The 24,406-nt window shown below is 34.8% G+C and overlaps 1 protein-coding gene and 1 pseudogene across 15 annotated transcripts in view; both read right to left on the bottom strand.

The window, feature by feature from the left end:
• Window positions 1-24,406, bottom strand: part of KMT2C (lysine methyltransferase 2C) — a 268,845-nt gene that overhangs the window by 187,912 nt on the left and 56,527 nt on the right. For all 15 annotated transcript variants that reach the window (XM_063101221.1, XM_063101226.1, XM_063101230.1 and 12 more), the window contains exon 2: window positions 15,673-15,761. In XM_063101221.1, the coding sequence (XP_062957291.1) occupies window positions 15,673-15,761 (89 nt within the window). The remainder of the gene's footprint in view (window positions 1-15,672; window positions 15,762-24,406) is intronic.
• Window positions 618-907, bottom strand: LOC134381173 (large ribosomal subunit protein eL37-like; annotated as a pseudogene).

The raw sequence follows: 24,406 nt of genomic DNA, 5'->3' as shown, positions 1-24,406 counted from the left end.
ACATTATCCTCATTTAAAAGATATGGAAACTAGAGTCGATATTAAAAGCAAGCTCAAGATCATGAAGCTGATAGCAAACAAAGCTGGGACACAAAGTCAGGTTCACGACCTCCAGAGCCTGCTGCGTTGCTCTTTTCACTACTCCACACTGCCTGGCACAGTACCCGACTGTAGCATGGAAGTTTTATGAATAAATTAATGTTAAGGAGAAACGTTAGCAGTTTTACTAGGACCATGTTACTGAGGACTCATTTGCTGAATGTGAAGAATAATGAGATGAAAAACTGAAAATACAGAGTTTTTGTCTCTATTTTTAAGCACCTCTGAATAAGATTATAAAGTGGAGAGAACATTTACCTCACAGCCAAGTTCATGGAAATAAAATATTGTAGTTTTGGAAAAATATGAAATTATTTCCCTCAAAACTTAAATAATTTTTTGAAAGGACTGTATGTATCCTACAAATACACTCAACAACTCATCAACATGACAACATAAGAGTTCAGTCACAGCTTCCCTTACCAATACACAGCACATTCTTTCAAAGCACCCTACTTTTTAATGGATTTTTTTTTTTTAAACCAGAACACTTATTGCATGACTAATCAATGAAATTCTTAAGATAAACTGGATGCTACAACAGCTGTTGCCTTGGGTTTGGGTGTTGCTCCTTCACGGAATCCTCACCTAAATCTGCAGTATACAATTTTAGGTGCCCCATTTGACCAGTCCTGGTGGTGTTTCATCTTTTAGCCTTGGCACTCCAATTATATTTTCTCTTGTTTGGCAGGGTAGCCACATTTGCCACCGGTCAAATTCTGAAGGTGGTGGCATCAGAGCCACAGTGGCGGCACAAAGTGTGCATCTTACTGCAACAATTTCAAACACTGATGGTTCCTTTAGTCATCTTGCTTCTGTGGCTTAGACCAAAGAGCTTTTAATGGGTTTTAAACCTACATATTCAGGGGTTCTAAGATACTGGAGGGAGAAATTAAATTTTTATTTTTACTAACCTCTCATTTTTCCTAACCTCCAAAATTTAGAATTCTAAGAAAATACTAAGAATATCAGCAACATGGGGCTGGCTGGTTAGCTCAGTTGGTTAGAGCACAGTGTTATAACACCAAAATCAAAAATTTGGATCCCTGGCCAGCCAGTCACCAAAAAAACAAACAAAAATTAATATAAACAATAATGCAGTATTAGCAATACCTGTGTCTCTGTCACCAACAGAAACCAAAGATATCATCTTATCACATTCAGTTGTTGCCGATATCCCAAAATATCATTTACTCTAATCACTATTTCAAAATTATAGTAGTTTTTAACCCACTTCTAAATTTTATAATTTAAGTATAGATTAAAAAGAACACATTACAAAATTACAAATTTGGCTTTTTATTCATTTTGATAATATTTCGATTTAATTGTTTATCCGTGTAATCCTACATATTTTAATCTATTCATTTAAAAAGATTATTTGGAAAAGAGTCAGACTGACAAAGGGATCAGTGGCACAGAAAAGGTTAAGAAACCCTGCTCCGTCTGTACCACTCACAGGAAACTACATCCCACTCAACTATATACTCTATTGAAAATAGGAACCGTATCTGTTTTATAAACCAGAGTCTATCGCAAAACCTGGATGAGATGTTCAATAATTGTTTAATTAATTAGTTAACTATATACTAAAATATAAAGCAAGCAGGTATATCGTATTTATATAGACACACAGTATTACAAACTAGCACAGAGAATAATAAACAAAATATTTTAAATGGACTGGTATTTACTGATTATGTAAGTCAACATCGGCATTCATTATCTATACTAGTCATCCAAAAATACGCAAGCCTCCCTCGCTTTAGTCAACTAGTAAGTAGAACAGATGACCTCCACAGAATGGCAATACTTTTCATGCTTCCTTCATACTAAAACTACAGAAGAAAATATACCTAAGAAATTGTGTAACCAGGTCCTTTCCGTCTTCTGAATAGCAGGAATCAAAAGAAGTCTGCCTTCTGACAGTTACGTTCTCTGGATGTGTTTGTATCTTACTGAATCTAGTGTATCCACTACATCCAAAATGTGTTGTAAAGCTAAAGCATTAGCACTGCATTAGAAAAAGCAAACATTTTATTCATCCTATCTTCATTCACTAAACTACTTAAAATATTGACACCGATTAATAACATAATATAGTCACTACTTTCATGAACAATGTAAGCAACTAAAAGTAAATACACAAAAATGTGAAATACTGGTTTTCTCTAGGAATTAACACTTTTACAGGTGACTTATTTTCTTTATAATTATCCACAGTTCCATAAATTTCTACAAATATGCATTACTGTTATAATGTTCAACTTGATTTTTTTAATGCAAGCACAAAAAGCTTATCAAAATCCCAAAAATACACAACAAAAGAAAACTAAAATAAAACCAACAAATTACAATATACATCTTACCATATAATAACAGTATTTATACCAATTGAGATCTTCTTCTGAGACTTAACTTTATTTAGCCATTAAAAAAAAAAAAAAAAAAAAAAAAACACCAATGAAACTAACTGTCTTGGATCCTCTAGACCAGCCCAAGTGTCACCTGCCCAGCCAAGCCCGACCTGAATTCCTGACCCACAAAATCATGAATTATGTTTGCTGTTTTAAGCTATATGTTATAGAGTGAACTGTTATGCAGCATTGTACATAACTGAAATTTTCTTTTTAAACTTCCGTTTGAAAATTATGTGTCACAGCTAACCGAAGACTAACTACATATCAATGGGTCTCTGCTCCCCCAATCTCTTCAGTCTAGGGCCCAAACTGTCAAAGCAGTCACTATTTCAAACACTGACAGTAACCATGAAAGAAAAAATGCTGGGGAGGGTTTTACTCCAGTCCAGAAGTGATCCACATGACTCCTACCCACAACTTACTGGACACAACAACTTATATAGGCCCCTCAAGAGAGCCAAGAACTGTAATTCCACCATGTATCCAGAAGGCAGAGTGCCAGACTGTTTGGCAGACAACACCAATACCTACCATGACTGTAAGAAGTCACTTCAAAAAGTTCATGAAAACATTTGTATTATCTTTTAATTCTATTTTTCCACTAACTTTTTGAAGTACCCTTGTATGTAATCTTAAAATAATACAGTTGACCCTTGAATGAGGCAGGGGTAAAGAACATGGACCACCACACACAGTCGAAAATCCACTCAATAACTTCTGACTCCCCAAAAACTTAACACTAACAGCATACTGCTGATTGGAAGCCTTACTGATAACATAGTCGATTAACACATATTTTGTACGTTATATGTATTATATACCATATGTGAAGAATGAAGTAAGCTAGAGAAGAGAAAATGTTATTAAGAAAATCATAAGGAAGAGAAAATCTTGAGAGATCACTTTACACTGCTATACACAATTGACTGGAGAGACAAACTGTTCACAGGGAGATAATTAGTGTCCCAGGCATTTTAAGAGGATACACTCAACACTTGAGTTCACCGCAGTACAAGATGAGGTGGCTATGAAATTATTACAGTAGTACAACATGTACTACAGTTAATTTTATGCAGTTATGATTTAATACTGTATCTTTACATTGCTCAACTGTGAATGGCACCATGTACTGTCTTTAAGTATGTGTATAAGTTTTGATAAATTTTAACTATTTATAGTATATTTGTATATATTTTATGATAGTAAATAATAAAATTGACTAATATCTACATATATCTTATGCATTCACGGTATATCTTTTTCTTAATTTTTTCAGTATTTCTAGCCTACTCAGTTTGTCAAACTGTCACAACTCTCAAAAAATTTTTCCAATATACTTATTGAAAAAAATCCATGTATAAGTGGACCCACACAGTTCAAACTCTCATTTTTCAAGGGTCAACTGTACACTCAAGCTAGTGATAAAAATTATCAAAAGAAAAAATATAACTCAAAAAGAGAAGAATCAATTACAAACTTTCATTATTAAAACAAGGTAAGGGGCTTTGGGGTTTTCAGGATATTTCCGGGCTACAGAGTTCTTTCCAGGCTATCTTGTAGCAATCTGATAGTCCAACATCACTTTCTGGGTGGACCCAAAGAAACAGGAGGAGCTCAGAGCTGTGGCTGGACTGCCGATCGACCATTCACAAGAGCCTAATCCAAGCTTGACCCCGGAGTTTCTTCCAATGCCCACTGAGAAAAATTCCCAAGATTCAGCAGCTTCTCAACCCATCTCAGAAATGTTGATAAAGAACCTTAGGAGCTTGACTCTCGACCCTGATACCAAATTCCCTTCCCCTCTACGGGAAGATCCACCCCAACAGCAGGACAGAAGAGAAAAGATCTTACAGGAGATCAGCAAGGGCTTGCCCTATAAGAGAAGAGGAGTAAGGACACTGTTATCTGCACGGAAAGAAAGGCTGGTAAAATTGAGATACCACCTCTTACTCAACAGTTATTCTCGGAAGCTTGAAAAAGAACTAACACACACTGGGTTTAAGGGAGTTCAGGGTGGATCCAGAAATGAACCATTCAGATGTGGCAGCAGTTACTGCATACATCATGGATGGGATAGTGAATTATGACACAGAGGCAATTTAACCATAAACCTTATTCTTGTACTATTCTTTCTTGCTGAGAAACTATGCTGGGACAGACTGTATACCAGTAATTTTGATAACCTCATGATATGAGGTCTGTGATGTCTTTTTCTTCTTGCCTTTCTTCCTTCCCATCTCGATGCCAGTAATTCATAAGGATTGGTGTAGTCTGAATGACTTCAATATACTTTAGTTTTTGACTTGAGCCAAAGCAGCACTAATAGGTCTCAAGTATTGCTGTGTGTTTTATTTTGGGGGGATGTAAGGGGAAGCTGGTTCGTATGGGGATCAGAACCTGTGACTTTGGTGTTCCCAACGTCATGCTCTCCCAGGTGAGCTAACCAACCAGCCCTATGTGTTTTAGAAGGCTGAAGTCAGTGAAATGAAACCCAACATCAAGAATACGAAGCAAAATAACTTGTGGGGGAAGTAATGTAAAGAAAATATTAGGTAGTTTGGCTAGAGCATAATGTTTAGGGCAGATAATTTTCTGATTTTCAGAAACTTAAATTGCAAAAGGAAATTTCAGTGTACAATTTTAATTTTATAATTTTATTAGCAAACAAATGTGTATAGAGGAAATAAAAAACTAGTAAGAAAGGACAGGTAAAGTTAAATTGTTAAACTAAATAATGTAATATGAGAACCCAGGCTTTTTCTTTGTGCCAAATGTCACCACAACCTGGTATTAATTAGCAGCTGTATTCAAAACATATAAACAATGGTTTTGGTTGTCCACCTTTTAAAATAATGATATCACTGAAATTTCTATTCTTGGAAATAAAGGCATACACAGCGTTTTAAACAAACTTGTATATTTAAACCTCATGCATAGAACCATTCTCTAAATCACCATGGGACCAACAAGGAGCTGAATTAAAATAATGTACATGATACTGGAACTCCAATTCTACCCATCTCATCCAGTGTACTGACAAACTAGAAAACCCCTACCTTACCTGTCTATGCCAAGTAAACACTAACAGCTGAAAGCCACCACTAAATAAGAACCAATGGTCATTAGACAACACCAGAATATAATCTAAGATTTTTACACATAACTCAAGGAAGTATGACTAAGCATTATTAGTGGAAATCACTCAAAATTTAGTCACAAATGGTAATCTTGACATTAAATCTAGTATTTATTGTGTTAATATTGATACTATTTGTGAGAAATTTATATACAAATAGGTAGATATTAACTTAGTTTTTGTTGACCATTAATTATAATCTGGTCAACTGACTATAACCAGCTAACCAAATTATAAAAGAAAAGGGCCATAACTATAGTTAATACACATAGGTACATTAAAAATTATGCTAGAGGTGACTTCCAGTTTCCTGTCCAGAATACAAGGAGCTTAGAAGTGCCACACCATCTAAGCTAGTAAAAAGCTGAACTGAAAAATCAACAATTATTCCTAAATCCATAACCCCCAGAATTGGAGAGACAGGCAAATACAATAAATCACAACTTAACCTGAGCAGACAACCATAAGCAAAAACCTCCATGGGTAGGAAACCTGAACTGTAATTGACAAAATGCTGGAAGCTCAGTGTGGACAAGTTTGAGAGATTAAAAACTCCAGGGGGACCCAGCCATTGGGGGACCCCACAATTTTGTAAGTTTTACCCCCAAGAGCTCTACCAGGTTCTCACAGTGAACAGCACAGAAAAATCCCTTCGTGCTCCTGGCGGGGAGGAGAAAAGAAACCATTTTTAAATATGTCAGAGCATTCTGTTCTTATGGAGCCAGGGAAGGCCATGAAAGGAGGATTCTCATGAATGCATTCCTAATAACAAGAGCTATCACAAAAGACTGCAAAAATCACAACTTTGCACAGAGGCCACTGCAACCGTACACAAAAAATACTTCTGCGAGGATGTTGGCCCAGCAACTTGTCTGTCCAACCCTGAACTGATGCCACCCTTCTTATTGAACCTTGTAGCCAAAAATAATCATTTCAAAAAAATCTTCTTATTTTTCCTGTAAAAACTCTTGTCTTCCTTTACCTTCCTGAATACACCCACACACATTCACGTTGCAACGTTCATTCCCAAATAAATATCATTTTCTTTTAGAGAGCCTCTGTCTGTTATTTAGGGAAACAGGTTTTATCACAGCCTAACTGAATCTAGGGTAAGGAAAATATCAAACTTCAGCCAGTTCTAGCCTTCCATGTTAAGGATGGGAAATATCCAATTTCAGCCTCCTCTAGCTTTACACATGGGAAAAGAGAAATACCTAACCCCTCAATTTCAGCCCACTCTAGGCCATCCTGCCCCTAAGGGTGTTGGCAGGGGTGAGTGCTGAAGAATAAAAGACTGAGACTTAATCATAAGGCCATAGAAAACTTTCTCTCTCCCCACACCTTACCACCACTTTACTAGAGGCCTATTTACAATAGTTGCCTTTACCCAGTACATTAAGTCCGACTACCAAGAAAACATTACAAAGCATACAAAAAGGCAAAAATCACAGTTTCAAAGACAGAACAAACATTAAAACTAGACTCAGATATGGCAGAGATGTTGGAATTATCAGATCAGGAATTCTAAAAACTATAATTAATATGCTAAAGGCTCTGATAAAGTAGGAAGCATGTGAGAAGACATAGGCAATATAGCAGAGAACTAGAAATTCTAAGAGAAAATTCTAGCCAAAAAGAAATGCTAGAGATCAAAATTACTGTAACAAAAATAAAGAATGCCTTTGACAGGCTTATTAGTAAATGAGACACAGCTGCAGAAAGAATCTCAGTAGAAACCTCCAAAACTGAAAAGCAAATAGAAAAGGACTGAAAAAAACCAAAACAAAATATCCAGTACAGATAACTACAAAAGATGTAATGTACATGTAATGGGAATACCAGAAGGAGAAAAAAAAAGAGAAAGAAGAAACATTCCCCAAATGAATGTCAGACACCAAAGCACAGATCCAAGAGAAACTCAGAGAACACAGAGCACGATATATGTCCAAAAAACCATATCTAGGGCCGGCCCGTGGCTCACTCGGGAGAGTGTGGTGCTGAGAACACCAAGGCCCCGGGTTCGGATCCCATATACGGATGGCCGGTTAGCTCACTGGCTGAGCGTGGTGCTCACAACACCAAGTCAAGGGTTAAGATCCCCTTACTGGTCATCTTTTAAAAAAAAAAAAAAAAAAAAAAAAAAACCATATCTAGTCATATCATATTCAAACTATAGAATACTGAAGATGAAGGGGAAAAAAATCCTGAAAAAAGCCAGAGGAAAAAAATACCTAAGGTAAGAATTACATCAGTTTCTCAGAATCCATGCAAGCAAGAAGAGAGGAAGTGAAATATTTAACATGTTGTGAGAAAACAAACACCAACGTAGAATGCTGTACCCTGCAAAATTATCCTTCAAAAGTGGAGAAATAAAGACTCTCTCAAACATAAATTAAGGAATTTGTTGCCAGCTGACCTACATTGCAAGAAATGTTAAAAGTTCTTTAGAGAGAACAAAAATTATATAGGTCAGAAATTTGGATCTACATCAAGAAAGGAAGAGCATCTGAGAAGGAATAAGTGAAGGTAAAATAAAACACTTTTTTATTCTTAACTGATCTAACAGATAACGGCATGTTCAAAACAATAACTGCAACAATGTATTCAACTATGTATGTTTATGTATACATATATTCTATGTATAAGTGAAATGAATTAACAGCAACGATACAAGAGATGGAAAGGAGGAATTAAGATTACATTGTTGTTATAAATAACACACTACCAGTGAAGCAGTATAGTGTTATTTGAAATTGGACTTGGATTAGTTGTAAATATATTGCAAACTCTAAGACAATCACTAAAAAAGCTTTTAGAAAAAATATAATTGATGTATAAGAAAGGACAGAACATGGAATCATACAAAGTGCTCAGTTAAAACCACAAAAGACAGAAAAAGGGTAGAAAAGAAAAACAGGAACAAAGAACAAGGACAACAAATAGAAAACAGTAATAGATACAGTAGATATTACTTCAACTATATCAAAAATCTCTTTGAACATCAATGGTCTAAATGTACCAATTATAATACAGAGATCGTCAGAGTAGATAAAAAATTATTTATGTCTACAAGAAACCCACTTTAAATATGAGTTCATATATAGATTAAAAGTAAATAGATGGGGAAAGATATGCCATGCTAATGCTAATAAAAGAAAGCAGGAGTAGCTATATTAATTGCAGACAGAGAAGACGTCAAAGCAAAGGAAGGGTATTAAGGTTAAAGAAGGGTATTACATAATGATAAAGGGGCCAATTCTCCAAGAGGACGCAACAATACTTAACATGTATGTGTCTAACAGCATCAAAATATGTGAGGCAAAAATTGATAGAACTGCGAGAAGAAACAGATGAGTCCACTGTCACAGTCGGATACCCTAACACCCTCCACCAGAAACAGATCCAGCTGGCAGAAAACCAGTGAGGACACAGTAGACCTCAACACCACCACCCATCAACTGAATATAACTGATGTCTACAGACTACTTCATCCTACGACAGCAGAATACACGTTCTTCTCAAATTCCACATGGAACATTCACAAACACAGACCACATTCTGGGCCATGAAACATACATTAACAAATTTAAAAGAACAGAAATTATACAATGTCTGATCTAAGACCACAATAAAATTGAACTAGAAATCAGGTAACCAAAAGACAGCTTAATCTGTTGGTTAGAGCACGGGTTCAGATTCCTATACCTTCCAGCTGCCAAAGAATAAAAAATAAATAAAAGGATAGCTTAAAATCCCACAATACTTGTAGATTAAACAACACACTTCAGAATAACACATGGGTCAAAGAACAATTCAAGAGAAATTTAAAAATATTTTTACTACTATCAGAAATGAAAGAGAGGACCATCATTACAAATACCATCGACATTAGAAGGATAATCACAAAATATCATTAACAACTCTACGGCCACAAATTTGGTAATCTAGACGAAATGAATCAATTCCTTTGAAAACATAATCTGCCAAAACACACATAAAAGGAAACAGACCATCTGAATAGGCCTACATATATTTAACAAATTGAACCAATAGTTAATAACCTTCCCAAACAGAATGCACTATGCGCAGGTAGGTTCACTGGTAAATTCTACCAATTCTCTACAATCTATTTCAGAAAAGACAAACATAGGGAATACTACAGACATCCATCAAAGAAGACAAACAGACAGCAGATAAGCATATGAAAGATGCTCCACATTACACGTCATTAGGATAGTCAAAATCTGGAATACTGACAACACGAAATGCTGGCAAGGATGTACAGTGACAGGAACTCTTATTCATTGATGAGAATGCAAAATAGCACAGCCACTCTGGAAGACATTTGAAGGTTCCTTATAGGACTTAAACACACTGTTACCATATGACCCAGCAATCATGCTGCTTGGTATTTACCCAAATAAGTTGAAAACTTATGTCCACACAAAAATCTGCACATGGATGTTTACTGCAGGTTTATTCATAATTGCCAAGACTCGGAAGCAATCAAGATATCCTTCATTAGGTAAATGGATAAACAAAATGTGATACATCCAGACGATGGAATATTATTCAGTGCTAAAAAGACATGGAAGAAATATAATGCATATTATTAAGTGAAAGAAGCCATTCTGAAAAGGCTATATACTGTATGATTCCAACTACTTAACATTCTGGAAAAGGCAAAACTATGAAGACAGTAAAAAGAACAGTGGTTGCCAGGGATTAGGGGGTAGGAAGGAATGAATAGGTAGAGCACAGAGGATTTTAGGGTAATGAAACTACTCTGTATGATACTATAACAGTAGATAGATCGCATTATGCATTTTTCCAAACCCATAGAATGTACAACACCAACGCTGAACCTTTATGTAAACTATGGGCTTTGTTTTTGGATGGTAATGATGTATCAATGTAGGTTGTTTTAACAACTGTACCACTGTGATACACTACATTCATAGTGAAGAAGGTATGGACAGAAGCAGGGAGTATATGGGACATTTCTGTACCTCCCAGCAATTCTGCTGTGAACCTAAAACTGCTCTAAAAAATAAAGCCTATTTCAAAAAAATTATGCTAGAGGTGAACTGAAAGTATTGGTATGAACTCATAATTACTAGTATATCACTAAAGTGCACTAACATAACTAATTCCCAGCAGAAACAATATGATACACATCCTTAGAGCCGGGGTTTTTGTCTGTAATACTATTCTCAACTAAAAGAACTAGAAGTCCTGATTTCACATCTTGGGGCAGGAAAAATTAAAGATGGGCCTAAAAAATACTGTTGCCAAAGAGCAATGAGCTCTGAGAAGTTCTGAGATGATATTAAAAAGCACTCAGGCCACCAGAGGTGGGGATTGGGAGGGAAGGGATGGGTTGGGGAGAAATTGGTCAAAGCCCACAAAAAATGCTTACATTGTGTAATGATAAAATAAAAAAATAATAATAAAAAATAAAAAAGCACTCAGAAGCCAGCTATCATGGGGCTCCCATCAGCCAAACTGTGGCAACCTGAACACTAAAAGGAAATTTTTTATTATAATTAACTGAATTATAAGTAACTACTTGTAATTAATCAAAACAAGTTTATAAAGCCCTGATTATATGATTCTCAAAGAAAAATGGAATTTCTCTTCTATTCCAGTAACTAGCACTTCATTCAAATTGATTTTAGTCAAATAAGAAAATACACAGAGACTGGTAATAGCCACCACCTCCAAAAGAAAGGATTTTCTTACCATAAAATATTAGCCAATTGGTCTGTAGGACTTCTTACTACTTTCCCAATGGCCATTCCTGGGTTACTCATTCCTACCCACCCACCACAGTAGGACACTCATTTTAATTAATACTCTTAGATTACTATAAATCATTAAATTCCTGTGTCAAGGCACAGGAATAAGAAAATGTTCCAACAAACTGTTGGGTCTTGAGACATACATACGGAGGTTAAAATCTTACAGTGAATTCCATCTGCTTTTAGGTTGACTACAAATTTACAAAACTGTACTCTTCACCTGCGTCTATTTGCAGGTTGGTGGTTTTAACAATTGTTCTTTATCCTTTCCTTCCCTGTTCTCTTTGCCCTAATATGTTCACTACAAGAGCTAGACAACGGCCTTTCCAAGAACAAAGAGCAAAGATTAATACATCTGGCTTTATTTAAATTTAGCATAAAAAGCCAAGGCACAAAAATTATCTTCCTACTCCTAATACAATGTTTTACTAACCTTTCTTGCTTTGACCTCTCACAGGAGACAGCATGAGAAGACAGTCCATTTCTGGGTCTTACTACTCTTAATGTAAGAGAAAAATTACATATCAGAAATTTAGTTTGGTAGGGATCTTCCAAGAACAGTATGTAGCTTAAAAAATACAAAAAGTAAAATATAAGAGTATAATACTGCATCAACTAGTGAACTGAATGCCTACTATGTGTGTAGGAATATTCCAGGCACGGGATAAATTAGTGAACAAAACAAATCTCCTGACCTCAGGAAGCATACATTCTCATGTGGAAGGCACACAATAAGCAAACATGGAATATAATGTCATCTCTGTTAAATACTAGGAAGGGAAATAAAGCAGGAGAAGAGGACAGAGAGTGACAAGAATTGCTTTTTAGACAAGCTGGTCAGGAAAGGCCTCTCTGAGAAGACAGCAACTAAGCAGAGACTTGACTGAAGTAAGGGAACAGGCCATATGAACATCTGGGAGCACAACGTTCCAAGCACAGAAAACGAAAAGTACCAATGCCTGAGAAAGGAGAACGTGTAGTGGGCTCCAGGAATAGTAAAGAGGCCAGTGAGACTCAAGCCAAGTGAACAAGGGAACAGCAGAAGATATGGCTGGGCAAGCAGCCAAAGCCAGAGCAGCAGAGTTTGAAGATCATGGTATGAACTTTGGATTTTATTCTAAGTATCACTGGAAGCACTGGATGGTTGACCAAGGGAAGTAAAGGCTCTTACTTTGGGTTTGAAGGATCACTCTGGCTACTATGTGGAGAACAAGACTGGAATGGGGTGAAAGGGAAGGCAGTGAGACCAGCACTCCAGAGGAGGAGTGGTAGAGGTAAGTTCTCGAATGACAGCAGTGGAGGAGGTAAAAGTAGTTAAATTCAGGATATAGTGTGAAGGTAAAGCCTAATGGACTTTCCAGTAGGCTGGATGTTAAGGGAGAGAAATCAAGAAACCCTCCACATCTTTAGCCTGAACATATATGGTGGCTTTTATTGAGGTGGAAACACTGGAAGAGGAGAAGGTTTCAGGATAACAATAAAAAGTTCCACAGAGGACACATTAAGTTTGATATCCTCTTTAGACATCTAAGAGGAGATGTTAAGAAGCAAGATGGAGATACAGGTTGTGTTCAATGCAAGAAAAGAGCTGGTAATATAATTTTTAGTCGCCAGCACATAGATAATATTTAAAGCCACTAAACTGAGTAAGACCACCTAACACATGAGAAAATGAGCAAAAGAGAATGAGAGAAACCAGTGAGGTAGGAAGAAACCAAGAGAGTGAGGTGCCCTGAAGTCAATTTTAAAAAAGAAAGACTTTTTCACTCCTGAGAGTGGTTAGCTTCATGAAATAATACTGAATGGTAAAGGAGAATGAAGACTAAAAGCTGGTTTTGGCAATATGAAATCATGATTGATATTGATGAGAGTAACTGTAGTAGCATAAGAGGAAAAAAGCCTAACTAGAACGAGTTCATGAGAAAATGGTCAAAAATAAGTCACAACCAAAGTACAGACAAAGTTTGAAGGATTTTTGCTATAGAGATGAGCAAAGAAACTGTATAGCAGCTAAAAGGGGGTGGGGTGACTGATCAAGAGGTTAGTTGTGTTTAAGAGGGGTGATTCTGCAACACATTTACATGAAAATGGAAATGATTCACTGAGTAAGAAAAATTCATGATGCAGGAGAGCAAGGAAAACCACAGACCCAAAGACCATAATAGGTGAAAGAAGACAGAACCGAGGACACAAGCGGAGGAGTTTGCTTTAAATAGCCACAGAAACTCTTCATCTCATTTTACCAGGAGGGAAGGTAGACTATATGGGTAGAGATGAAAGCAGGAAAGCAGATTTGATGTTGGGTAAATGCAGAACTTATTTTCTAACTGCTTCAATTTTTTTCTCTATTCACTGAAATAGGCAAGATCATCAGCTGAAGAATGGAAAATGGGAGGAGGTGTTAGAAGTTTGAAGAGAGAAGAAAAAGTGGTGAAATAATCATGTTTAATAATGGCAGAAGAAATTTTCTAAGTAAAAGTAGAGTGAGTAAAAGTAGGAAAAAGGACTCACTTGAGATTTGAGTGCACAGATTTAAAATGAAACCGGTCAGTGAGATTGTTTTACTTTAGCCACGTTCAGCTGCTAGAATGCGAAAGTTAGGTTGTGTCATGACAGCAAGACAGTGGAGGATGGCAAAGGAGCTGAGATGCATAAGAGAATGACTGCAATGACAAGTCACAGAATCTGAGCTAGAAAAGGAGAGTGACAAAGCCACTGGTAAGATTATGGAACTGGAGGTCTTCATGTGGCTGAAGAATTATTGTGGTGTGGATATCAGGAGAAAGCAAGCTGGAGAAAAATGAGGTGGTAATTGGACGATAAAATGGCTGAAACTGAGATTTTGGAAATGAAATGGCAATTATCCTAGTGACTGGTACAGTGATAAAGGCTAAATAAAGTATGGTCATAACAATGAATAGTTGAGGGGGGTTAGAGAATAGGATTTTTGAGGAAATTATGTAGCAAAGAGATCAGGGTATTGAAGACTATCAAAACTGACAATGGGAGAAGCAGAGAAAAATAAAATAGAAAGGCAGCTGCTCAATCTTCAGCGAAAGAGAGAGAATACCCAGGAACAACACTGATAAGTGCAACAAAGGGATATGTGGTAGTCTGATGGCACTCTTTTAGAGTAATGTAAGTAATCATTATATTGAAAAATGTCACTTAAAGCTTGAAAAAGTCTTTTCACTAACAAATAACAGTATACAGTACAGAAAAAAAATCACAGAAAAAACAACTAAAATTATAAAAACTGAAATTTAATATAATGCAGTAATGAATGTGCACGAAAGGGTGAAATTTAGAATTATGAACTTCCAAGCTTCTCTTTATCACTGTAACTAGATTTTGTTGTAATGGAAGATGGGAACTGTAGAATATTTGAAGATTTTCCAAGAATTATAGCCATATAATATCAACACATTTGACAAGCATAAACTTTTTTTGGAAAATTATATTTTAAAAGACATAGCAATTTTTAACTTTTCCCTAAAAACTGTATAACATTCTGTAAACATAAGATGATATTCAACTTCAAAGAGAAAGCCTATCACTATGTCTAAACTCTATCCAACAACTGCGGGCAACATTGCCAATGAGAGACCATCTCATGCAGATAGATATCCTCTAAATACTGTATGAAACCTAGTCCCATCAACAACTTCTTAAATCACTAACCTGTAAATGTTAGAAACTACTTTGGGCAACCTACTCTATCTACCTTTTGCAGACGTACAATAAACATTAGCTTATTTGAGGCACTAAAAAGTCCAGCAGACCACAAACTATTTGGTCTAGCAGCATTTCACATTATTATTTACCAATGGAACATATTTTTTTCCTCAACACACATATTAACAAATAAGATTTAAACAGACAGTAGAAGGTTCATAAGCTAGAAATATACTCTGAGCTATCACACTAATGGCCTGGAATTGTTGTTTCTTCCAGTTTTAATTTTGCTTTGATAAAACATTTGTCCACAGACATAAATAATTCCTACTAAATCGGGGCTTAAGGGAAAAAGAAAGATAGAAAACTCAGTTTTTTCACTTTGTCATTAGTTATAAATCTATTTAGACATATGGAAATTTTGGAGCTCAGTATATAGACAAGTGCTCAGGAACTATATTGCTATATAAATGCTAAATGCAGTATGTAGATAAGTGCAAATCATTATACACATTTTTTTAAAATTCTTAAGTTTTGATACCTGTTTCCACAATATTTTCTGTTTCTGTTGTCTCCAGCCCATCCATGCTGTCCTCATCTTCCACTGTACTTTTTCCTCTACTTCGAGGCCTACAAATAAAGAAATAAATTCATTTAGTTAAGTGTTAAATTTTAAGGCTTAGATTTATACTCAACATAAAGCACAATTTAAAGGTATACAAAATAACATAATTTAGGCATTTTTCCAGCATTTTACCATATCAAATAGTAAATATCAGACTTTATAAGTCATTTTCTCCCTTAAATCCAGCCCTTTCTTATACCCTAAATGTGAGGGCGGACCCAGATTAATATATTTGTGTCACCATAACTCACTTCTTTAAGTGGTCCTCATTCTAGGCTTTGCCCCTCTTTTAGCTAAACTTCCAATGACTACCTCTACCTACAGTGGTTTTAACCACCTAATGAGTTCTTTATAAAGTTTACATACCAGATTATACCTCTACATTTAATGACATTGGTAAGTGATGCACAGACATACATATTTTTAGAAAGCTCACATAGGTGACCGTGGTGAATAACACTAAAAACAAAATAAAATTTTAAATATTAAGCATGATCTAAACATGTCCACCTTACAAGTAAAATAAAATTTAATTTATAAACACTTCAGGAAAAGTAAAATAAAGGTAAGAGCTGTGGTAAGGTGAGATTCCCAATGCAATTTTAAAAAAGAGAAAGAAAGAAAGAAAAAGAATGCTTTTAAATTGTTTGAAATACCCTAAATAAGGGATAGAAATGAGTCAAAAAATAAAATAAAAACACATAAGAAAAACAAGATATTACATTTAAAAATCTTAGAAATTGACAAAGCATTATTCAGATAACTTTAGAGCTTAAAATTATTTCACTACTTAAAAAGAAAAAATACAAACGAACTATTTAACTGAAAAACATTGAAAAATGAAAAATAATCAGGAATGAAAGATTAATGACATGAGAAAAAAGAACACAGCAAAGAGCTAATTTTTCAAACAATAGGAAATCCATTTCAATCTTATTTTAAAAAGTTAATCTAAGTCATAAAGGATATAAGGTAAGAACATACTAAAAGTTAAAGTGATCAAAGTCCAAATGGTTTTTTATTTGAATTATTGCAAACTGTCAAAAAGTCATCACCAGCCAAAAAAAAAATTTAAAAAGCATCTGAATCAAAATTCTAACATATATTGTCAAAAACTAAAGACGAAAAAAAGGAAAAACTAAATAAAATACTAGTAAATATAATCAGAACAGAAGAATGATTCAATATATCCGAGCCAAAATAGTATCATTTCAAAACTTCATGGGGGGAGGGGGGGAAAGGAGGCAGAACTAAATTAAGAGATTACAAAACTTGGAAAATAGGAAAAGGGTGACTGTGGGTAAAGCATTCTTAGGTTGATTTTATTGTTCATGGAAAAAAGGAGAGAATAATTACCACTAGAATTTATAAAGTCAAGTTGATATGTTTAAATTTAAAAGGAAATCTTAAAGCAATCAAAAGTGGTACTGGCAAGTTAGCTCAGTTGGTTAGAGTGCAGTTTTATAACACCAAGGTCAAGGGTTCTAATCCCCAACCAGCCAGTGCCAAAAAAAAAAAAAAATCAAAGGTGAAAGAAGGGATTAGGAAAATTTGATCAATCCATCAGCAGGTAGGAAGAAAGAGAAAATGCATGGCAAATAGAAAATAATATGAAGAAATAAAAATAAATATGAATTTTCACAGTAATATAAATGGCTTAAACTCTGCTGCCACTATATAATAACAAAAAGATTAATTCATCCAGATAGCATAACTGAAAAGGACTTCATATTATATAAAGCAAGCATTTATCAAACAAAGAGAAATTGACAACTGATCATTATGGGAGATTTTAACCACCCACTCTCAGAAACTGACAGATGAAACATTATAGCTTGAAGCATTTTAAATAAGTATTTGGACAACATACAATCCTCCTTGAGTCTAACTGTTCAAACATGGGGAATGCAGTAGTAAATAAAACAAAATCCCTGCCTTCACTAACTACATTCTGGTGAGAAGAAACAGACAATAATAAACAAGTAAAACACATATAATATCAAGAAAACAAAGCAAAGAAGAGGGGACTGGCTACCATTTTAAATAACAGATTTATAAAATGAACTTTTTAAAATAAAATTGTATATGAATAAGGAGACTCTTCAGGAGAGGTGTGAAGTAGAAGGAGGAAACCTTGCAGGCATCTGTGAGAAAAGCACTGTAGAAGAAGGAACAGCAAAAGCAAAACTCTGAGATGAAAGTAAGCGAAGAGGGATACAAAGAAGTAGATAATCTGAATAAACCAATGTCTATTAGAAAACCTGCAACTGTAATTATAAACTTCCCCACAATGAAATTCCAAGACCAGATGTCTTTATTGATGAATCCTATCAAACTTAAAAGAAATAATACTAATCCTATACTATCTTTCAGGAAATAAAGTGGGAAATAACACTTCCCAACTCCTTCTAGGAGTTCAACATTACCACCGATAGCAAAATCAAGCAGAGACACCGTATAAGATGACATCCATAATGAATATATAGACCTGTTTCAAAGAATAAAAGAGAAGGAATACTCTGCCACCCACTTTTTGCAGATATTATGATTCTCATCCCAAAACAAAACAAGAATGACACAAAAAAATAAAATCACAGCCTGTTTTTCACCTTAAAAATACACATGAAAATCCCAAAGAAAACATTATTAAAAGGCTCCAGTTCTAGATAAGATGGATGAACATAGGTCAAACTTCCTTTCCCACTGAATGCAACTATAAAACCTGAAAATTATATATATATATATCAGCAGGTTGACCAGGAACAGACACCATAATTCAAAATACTGGCAAAGTGGCAATGAGTTTACTACAATTTTATCCCTGCAGTATCCTCTGGTCTGAACGCAGCCCAAAACCCAGGAGTGAGTGCTGAGATGCAGAGAGAGGAAGGAAGAGAGAGAGAAGGAGAAGAGCAAGCAAGAGGTAGCAAGAAAAGAGAGGTAGCTAGCTCTCCTGGGCTCACCCACCACCTGCCCATGGGTGAACCTGACCCTAATCAGTATAATTAGTAAAACAAAGACTTTGAGAACTAAGCTACCAGACCTCTGGCGAGGTCCCAGACAGACTACTTGGTACTCTACATACAGCACATAGAGAAACAGCGTTGGAAAGTCTTTGAAAACTAAGATGACATGACAACAGCCCACAGAAGGCTAGATGGAACCTGTAGACTCTACCTACCCTGGCCAAGTGCCTGCTAAGCCAAAAATATCAACATTCTCCATAAATCCACAGTTTTATAACATCATATAATCCAAAATTATGTGGCATGCAAAGAACTACAAAAAAAATCAAATCATGTGAAAAAAATACATTCAACAAAGGCCAGTGACAAAATGACACAAAGGCAGAAATTGTCTAATGAACACTTTAAAACGGCTATTATAAAAGGTTCAAATGAGCAATTACACTTAAAATTTAAAATAGAACATAGCAATTAAATAGAAGATATAAAAAGCCAAGTGGAAATTTTAGAAATGAAAATTACAAAACAGAAGTAAAAAGCTCACTAGAAACAAATAATAAATAGTGAACTTAAATGCAAACATATCAATTATATTATACTAAACATCAATTAATTATATTAAACATCAATTTTATACCTGGAGATTGCAACATAAATGGTTTAAAGAAATAGTCTAAACACACCAATTAAATACAGAGACTGTCAAAATCTATTAAAAGAAGACAAAACGACATGCTGTCTATATGAAAGTCAACTCAAATATAATGACATATTTAAAGAAAAAAGATGTACCATGCAAACACTAATCAAAATTAAGCTGGAGTGACTATGTTAATACACAAAGCAAACGTCAAAAAAAAAAAAAAAAAAACACCGGGGATAAAAAGGGACATTATATATTGGTAAATGGGCCAATTCACCAACAACGTGTAATTCTAATTGTAAATGTGTATGCACCTAACAACCAAACTTCAAAATACATGAAGCAAAATTCATAAAACTGCAAAAAGAAACAGCTCCACAGTTATACTGGGAAACTTCCTCACTCCTCTCTCAGTAATAGGCAGAACTAGTAGAGAGAAAATCAGCAAGAGTATGGAAGAACTGTACAATATCACCAACCAACTGGATACAAGTACCATTTATAAAACATTCCACCTGGACTGGCTGGTTAACTCAATGGGTAGAGCACAGTGCTGATAACACCAAAGTCAAGAGTTTAGATTCCTGTACTGGGCAGCCAGCCACCAAACAACAACAACGACAACAACAAAAAACCACTCCACCCAACAACAGCAGAATACACATTCATGTCAATTGCACATGGAACATTAATATAGGTTAATTAATTAATAATTAGTATAAGGCATATTCTATACTAATTATACTAATACTGATAATTAGTATAGGGTATATCCTGAGTCATGAAGTAAACCTTAACATCTTTTTTAAAGTTGAGATAATAAAAAGTGTGTACTCAGATGATAATGGAATTAAACTAAAAATCTTATGGAAAACAGAAGGATAACAGAAAAATCTTCAATAATGGGAAATTAAACAACACACTTCTAAATAATCCATGGGTCAAAGAGGAAATCTCAGGGCAATTAGAAAACACTTTGAATGAACAAAAATGAAAATACAATATATCAAAATCTGTGGGATGCAGCTAAAGCAGTATTTAGAAATTTACAGCATTAAGCACTCATATGAGAAAAGAAAGAACTCCAATCTAAGCTTCCACCATAAGAAACTAGAAAATAAACCAATTCAAAAACAAGCAAAGGATTCACATAGACATTTCTCCAAAGAAGATAATAAAAATGGCCAAAAGCACATAAAAACATGCTCAATATGATTAATCATTAAGGAAATGCAAATTAAAACTATGAGATACCTCCTCACACCTATTAGGATGGCTACTATCAAAAAAACAGAATAACAAATGTTGGCAAGGACATGGGGAAACTGATACCTTGTGCACTCCTGGAAGGAATGTAAATTGGTACAGCTGCTATAGAAAACAGCACGGTAATTCCTCAAACAATTAAAAATAGAACTACTATATGACCCAGAAATTCCACTTTAGAATAAACACCCAAGAATCGAAAGCAGGATTTCGAGGAGATATTTGTGCACCCATGTCCATAGCAGCATCATTCACAATAGCTAAAACATCGAAGCAACAGCAGTGTCCATCGACAGATGAACAGATAAGCAAAATGTGGCACATACATACAATGGAATATTACATACATAGATTTACGGATATGTCAGGAAGGAAATTCAGACATATTCTATACAACACATAGATGAACCATGAGGATAATCTGCTAAGTGAAATAAGCCAATCACAAAAACAAAAAATACTGAATCATTCTACTTAGATACTTAGGATAGTCAAAATCAGAAACAGTAGAATGTGGTTGCAGTGACTGAGGGAAAGCAGAAATGGGAAGTTATTGTTTAACAGGTATAGTGTACATTTTACAAAATGAAAAGAATGTTAAGGAGATAGATGGTAATGATGGTCACACACATTATGAATGTATTAACACCACAAAAATATACATTTGAAAATCGTTAAGATGGTATAAATTTTATGTTATGTATATTTCACCACAATTTTTTTTAAAATTAATGAAATCAAAACCTAATTCATTGGAAAGATTTTTAAAAATGACAAACCTCTAGCAAAACTGGAAGAAAAAAAAAAGGCCCAACACAAATTACAAATATCAGGAACAAAAAAGATTTCACTACAGATCCACAGACATTAAAAGAACAATAAAGAAATATTATGAACTCCACACATGTAAGTTTGACATCTTCAGATGAAAAAAACCAATTCAACAAAAATGAAAAACTACCAAACTCACCCAAAATGAAATAGATAACCTGAAAAGCCCTGTAACTACTAAAGAAATTGAATTTATAGTATAAAACCTTCTGAAATAGCAATCTACAGGCTCAGATGCTTTCATTAGTTAATTCTACCCAACATTTGAAGTTGACATAACACCAATTCTACAGAGTCTCTTCCAGAAAGAGAGGAGGTAATACTTCTCCATTCATTTAATGAAGTCAACATTATCCTGACACCAAAATATGACAAAGCAGTGCAAAAAAACAAAAGTACAGATCACTATCCCAAGTCAACATAAAAACAGAAATTCTCAAGAATATGTTAGCAAATCTAATTCAGGAACATAGAAAGAATAATACACTACAACCATATGAGGTTTATTCCAGGAGTACAATACTTTTTCAATATTCAAACATCAATCAATGTAATCCACCATGTTAACAGCCTAAATCGCAGGTTAGCAAACTATGGCCCAAATGCCAAATCCACTCCTGTACTTGTTACTGTAATAATTTCGTTGGAACAAAACCATGTACACTTGTTTACATACTGTCTACATCTGCTTTCATGCTACAATAGCAGATGTGAGTAGCTGCAACAGAGAGCATGTAGCCCACAAAGCCCCTTTAGAGAAAAAATGTGGGAGTTCATCACCACTAGAGTTCTTACAAAAAACACTAAAGGGAGTTCTTGAAAGTGAAACAACAGGACTCTAACTTACAACATGAAAACATATGAAAGTATAAAATTTACTGTAAGGGTAATAATATAGTCAAATTCAGAATACTCTAATATTGTAATGGTGGTGCCTAAATCACTTTTAACTCTAGTATAGAAAACAAAAGTATTAAAAATAACTATAGCTACAATGATTTGGTAATGGAACCGTGATATATAAAATATGTAAACTGTGATATCAATAACATAAAATGTGAGGGGAGGAGTAATTAAAATGTAGAGTTTTTTGTATGTGGTCAAAGGTACCAGCTTAAAATAGATTTATAAGATATTTTATGTAAGCTTCATGGTAACATGGTAACAACCTGTACCAGATACACAAAAGACAAAGAGAAAGGAATCAAAGTATATCACTGCAACAAAAAATGACAGCAAGAGAGAAAGAATGGAATAAAGGAACTACAAAAGAATCAGAAAAATTTAACAAAACAGCAGTAGTAACTCCTTATCTATCATTAATTAAGTGTAAATGAATTAAATTCTCCAATCAAAAGATAAAAAGTGGCTGAATGGATAAATAAACAAGGTCCAACTATATGCTGCCTACAAGAGACTCTCTTTAGCTTTAAGGACACATATAGGCTGAAAGTGATGGGATAGAAAAAGATATTCCATGCAAACCTTAATCAAAGGATCTGGCTCCTGGTTACTTGTGACCAGCAATCTCTCCTTACACACTGAACCCCTGCTATACTGGCCACCTTGCTCTGTCATGATTGCACCTAACATGTTCACCTAAAGGCCTTTGCATTTGTGGATTCCTGTGCCTAGAACACTCTTCCCCCAGATATTCACATGCTTCTCCTATTTCATTCAGGTTTCTGTCACATCCTCAGAGAGGAACTTCCTTACCAACAGATCCACAAAATAGGGCCTGTCATACACTATCCATTTCTCTGTTTCATTCTTGTTCACAGCATTTACCACACTCAACAATATGCTATATTTCTGTTATTTTATTAATCTGTCTCTTTAATTGGAATGTAATCTCCACAAGGGCTGTAATTTTGCTTTAGTCACTGCTGTGTACCCAACACCTACCAGCACCAGACATAACATAGGCACTTAATATATGCTTTGTTGAATAAATACAATGGTTCTACGACTCAAAGCATATTTCACTCAATATATGCTTTGTTAAATGAATCCAGTGGTTTTATGGATTTAATAACAAGTATTGAGATAACTACCTAACCATTCTGAAGATAAGTTATAGTTCTGCCTCCCACTGAACAGAGAAATAAAATTTCAGCTGCAGTCAAACTTTGAAAGTAAGCCACTTAACATAATACTTGATGTTGTGTCATTAAGGTAAGTGAAGAGAAATAAGAGGCTTTAATACCTTAAGGAATGAGACAAAACTGTCATCATTAGCAGATAATATCACCAACATCAACCTAGAAAATACCAGTTTATCAACTGACAAGCTAAAGAGTTCTGTAATTTGGTAGGACACTACTGAGGGGAAAAAATTTTTTTGAATTGAAAGAGTGCTGTAAGATGGCCAGATCAACATAGTGACATATAAATATCAATAACTTTCCTATACACCATGCTGAACAAACAGCAATAATCGTTCAAATGTAATGAAAAGAGATAGCAACAAGAACAAAGTTATTAGGAATAACATTAATATGAAATATCAAACTTTACCTATAGACATAAAAGAAGAACCAACTAAATTGAGAGACAAGGGACAAAGGATACAAACAGGTAATTCTTTTTTGAACAGGAAGTTCATAGACAAAATGAATCAATCTATAAAACATGATCAAATGTTCAACCTCACCAAGTAATCAAGCAAATCGAACAGTGAGAAACAAAATGAAAAATACTGCTAATATTCAGTGACAGTGGGAATACAGGACAGAGAGACTCATACATAATAGCAGGCAAGGATGTAAATGGTACAGCACAGAACGGAAGGCAATTTTGCAATATCTTTCAAAAACATAACATATGCACACAGTTAACCTATCAAATTCACATCTGGGAATCTATCTTACATTATGTGCATGCAAACATACATGCACAAATAACATAAAAGTTGATTGGTGGGAATATGTAAATAAAGTATGCT

The sequence above is a fragment of the Cynocephalus volans genome, chromosome 6 (assembly GCF_027409185.1).
Source record: "Cynocephalus volans isolate mCynVol1 chromosome 6, mCynVol1.pri, whole genome shotgun sequence".
Taxonomy (NCBI): Eukaryota; Metazoa; Chordata; class Mammalia; order Dermoptera; family Cynocephalidae; genus Cynocephalus; species Cynocephalus volans.
The sequence above is the reverse complement of the archived record's forward strand: the minus strand, read 5'-3'. Positions and strand labels throughout refer to the sequence as shown.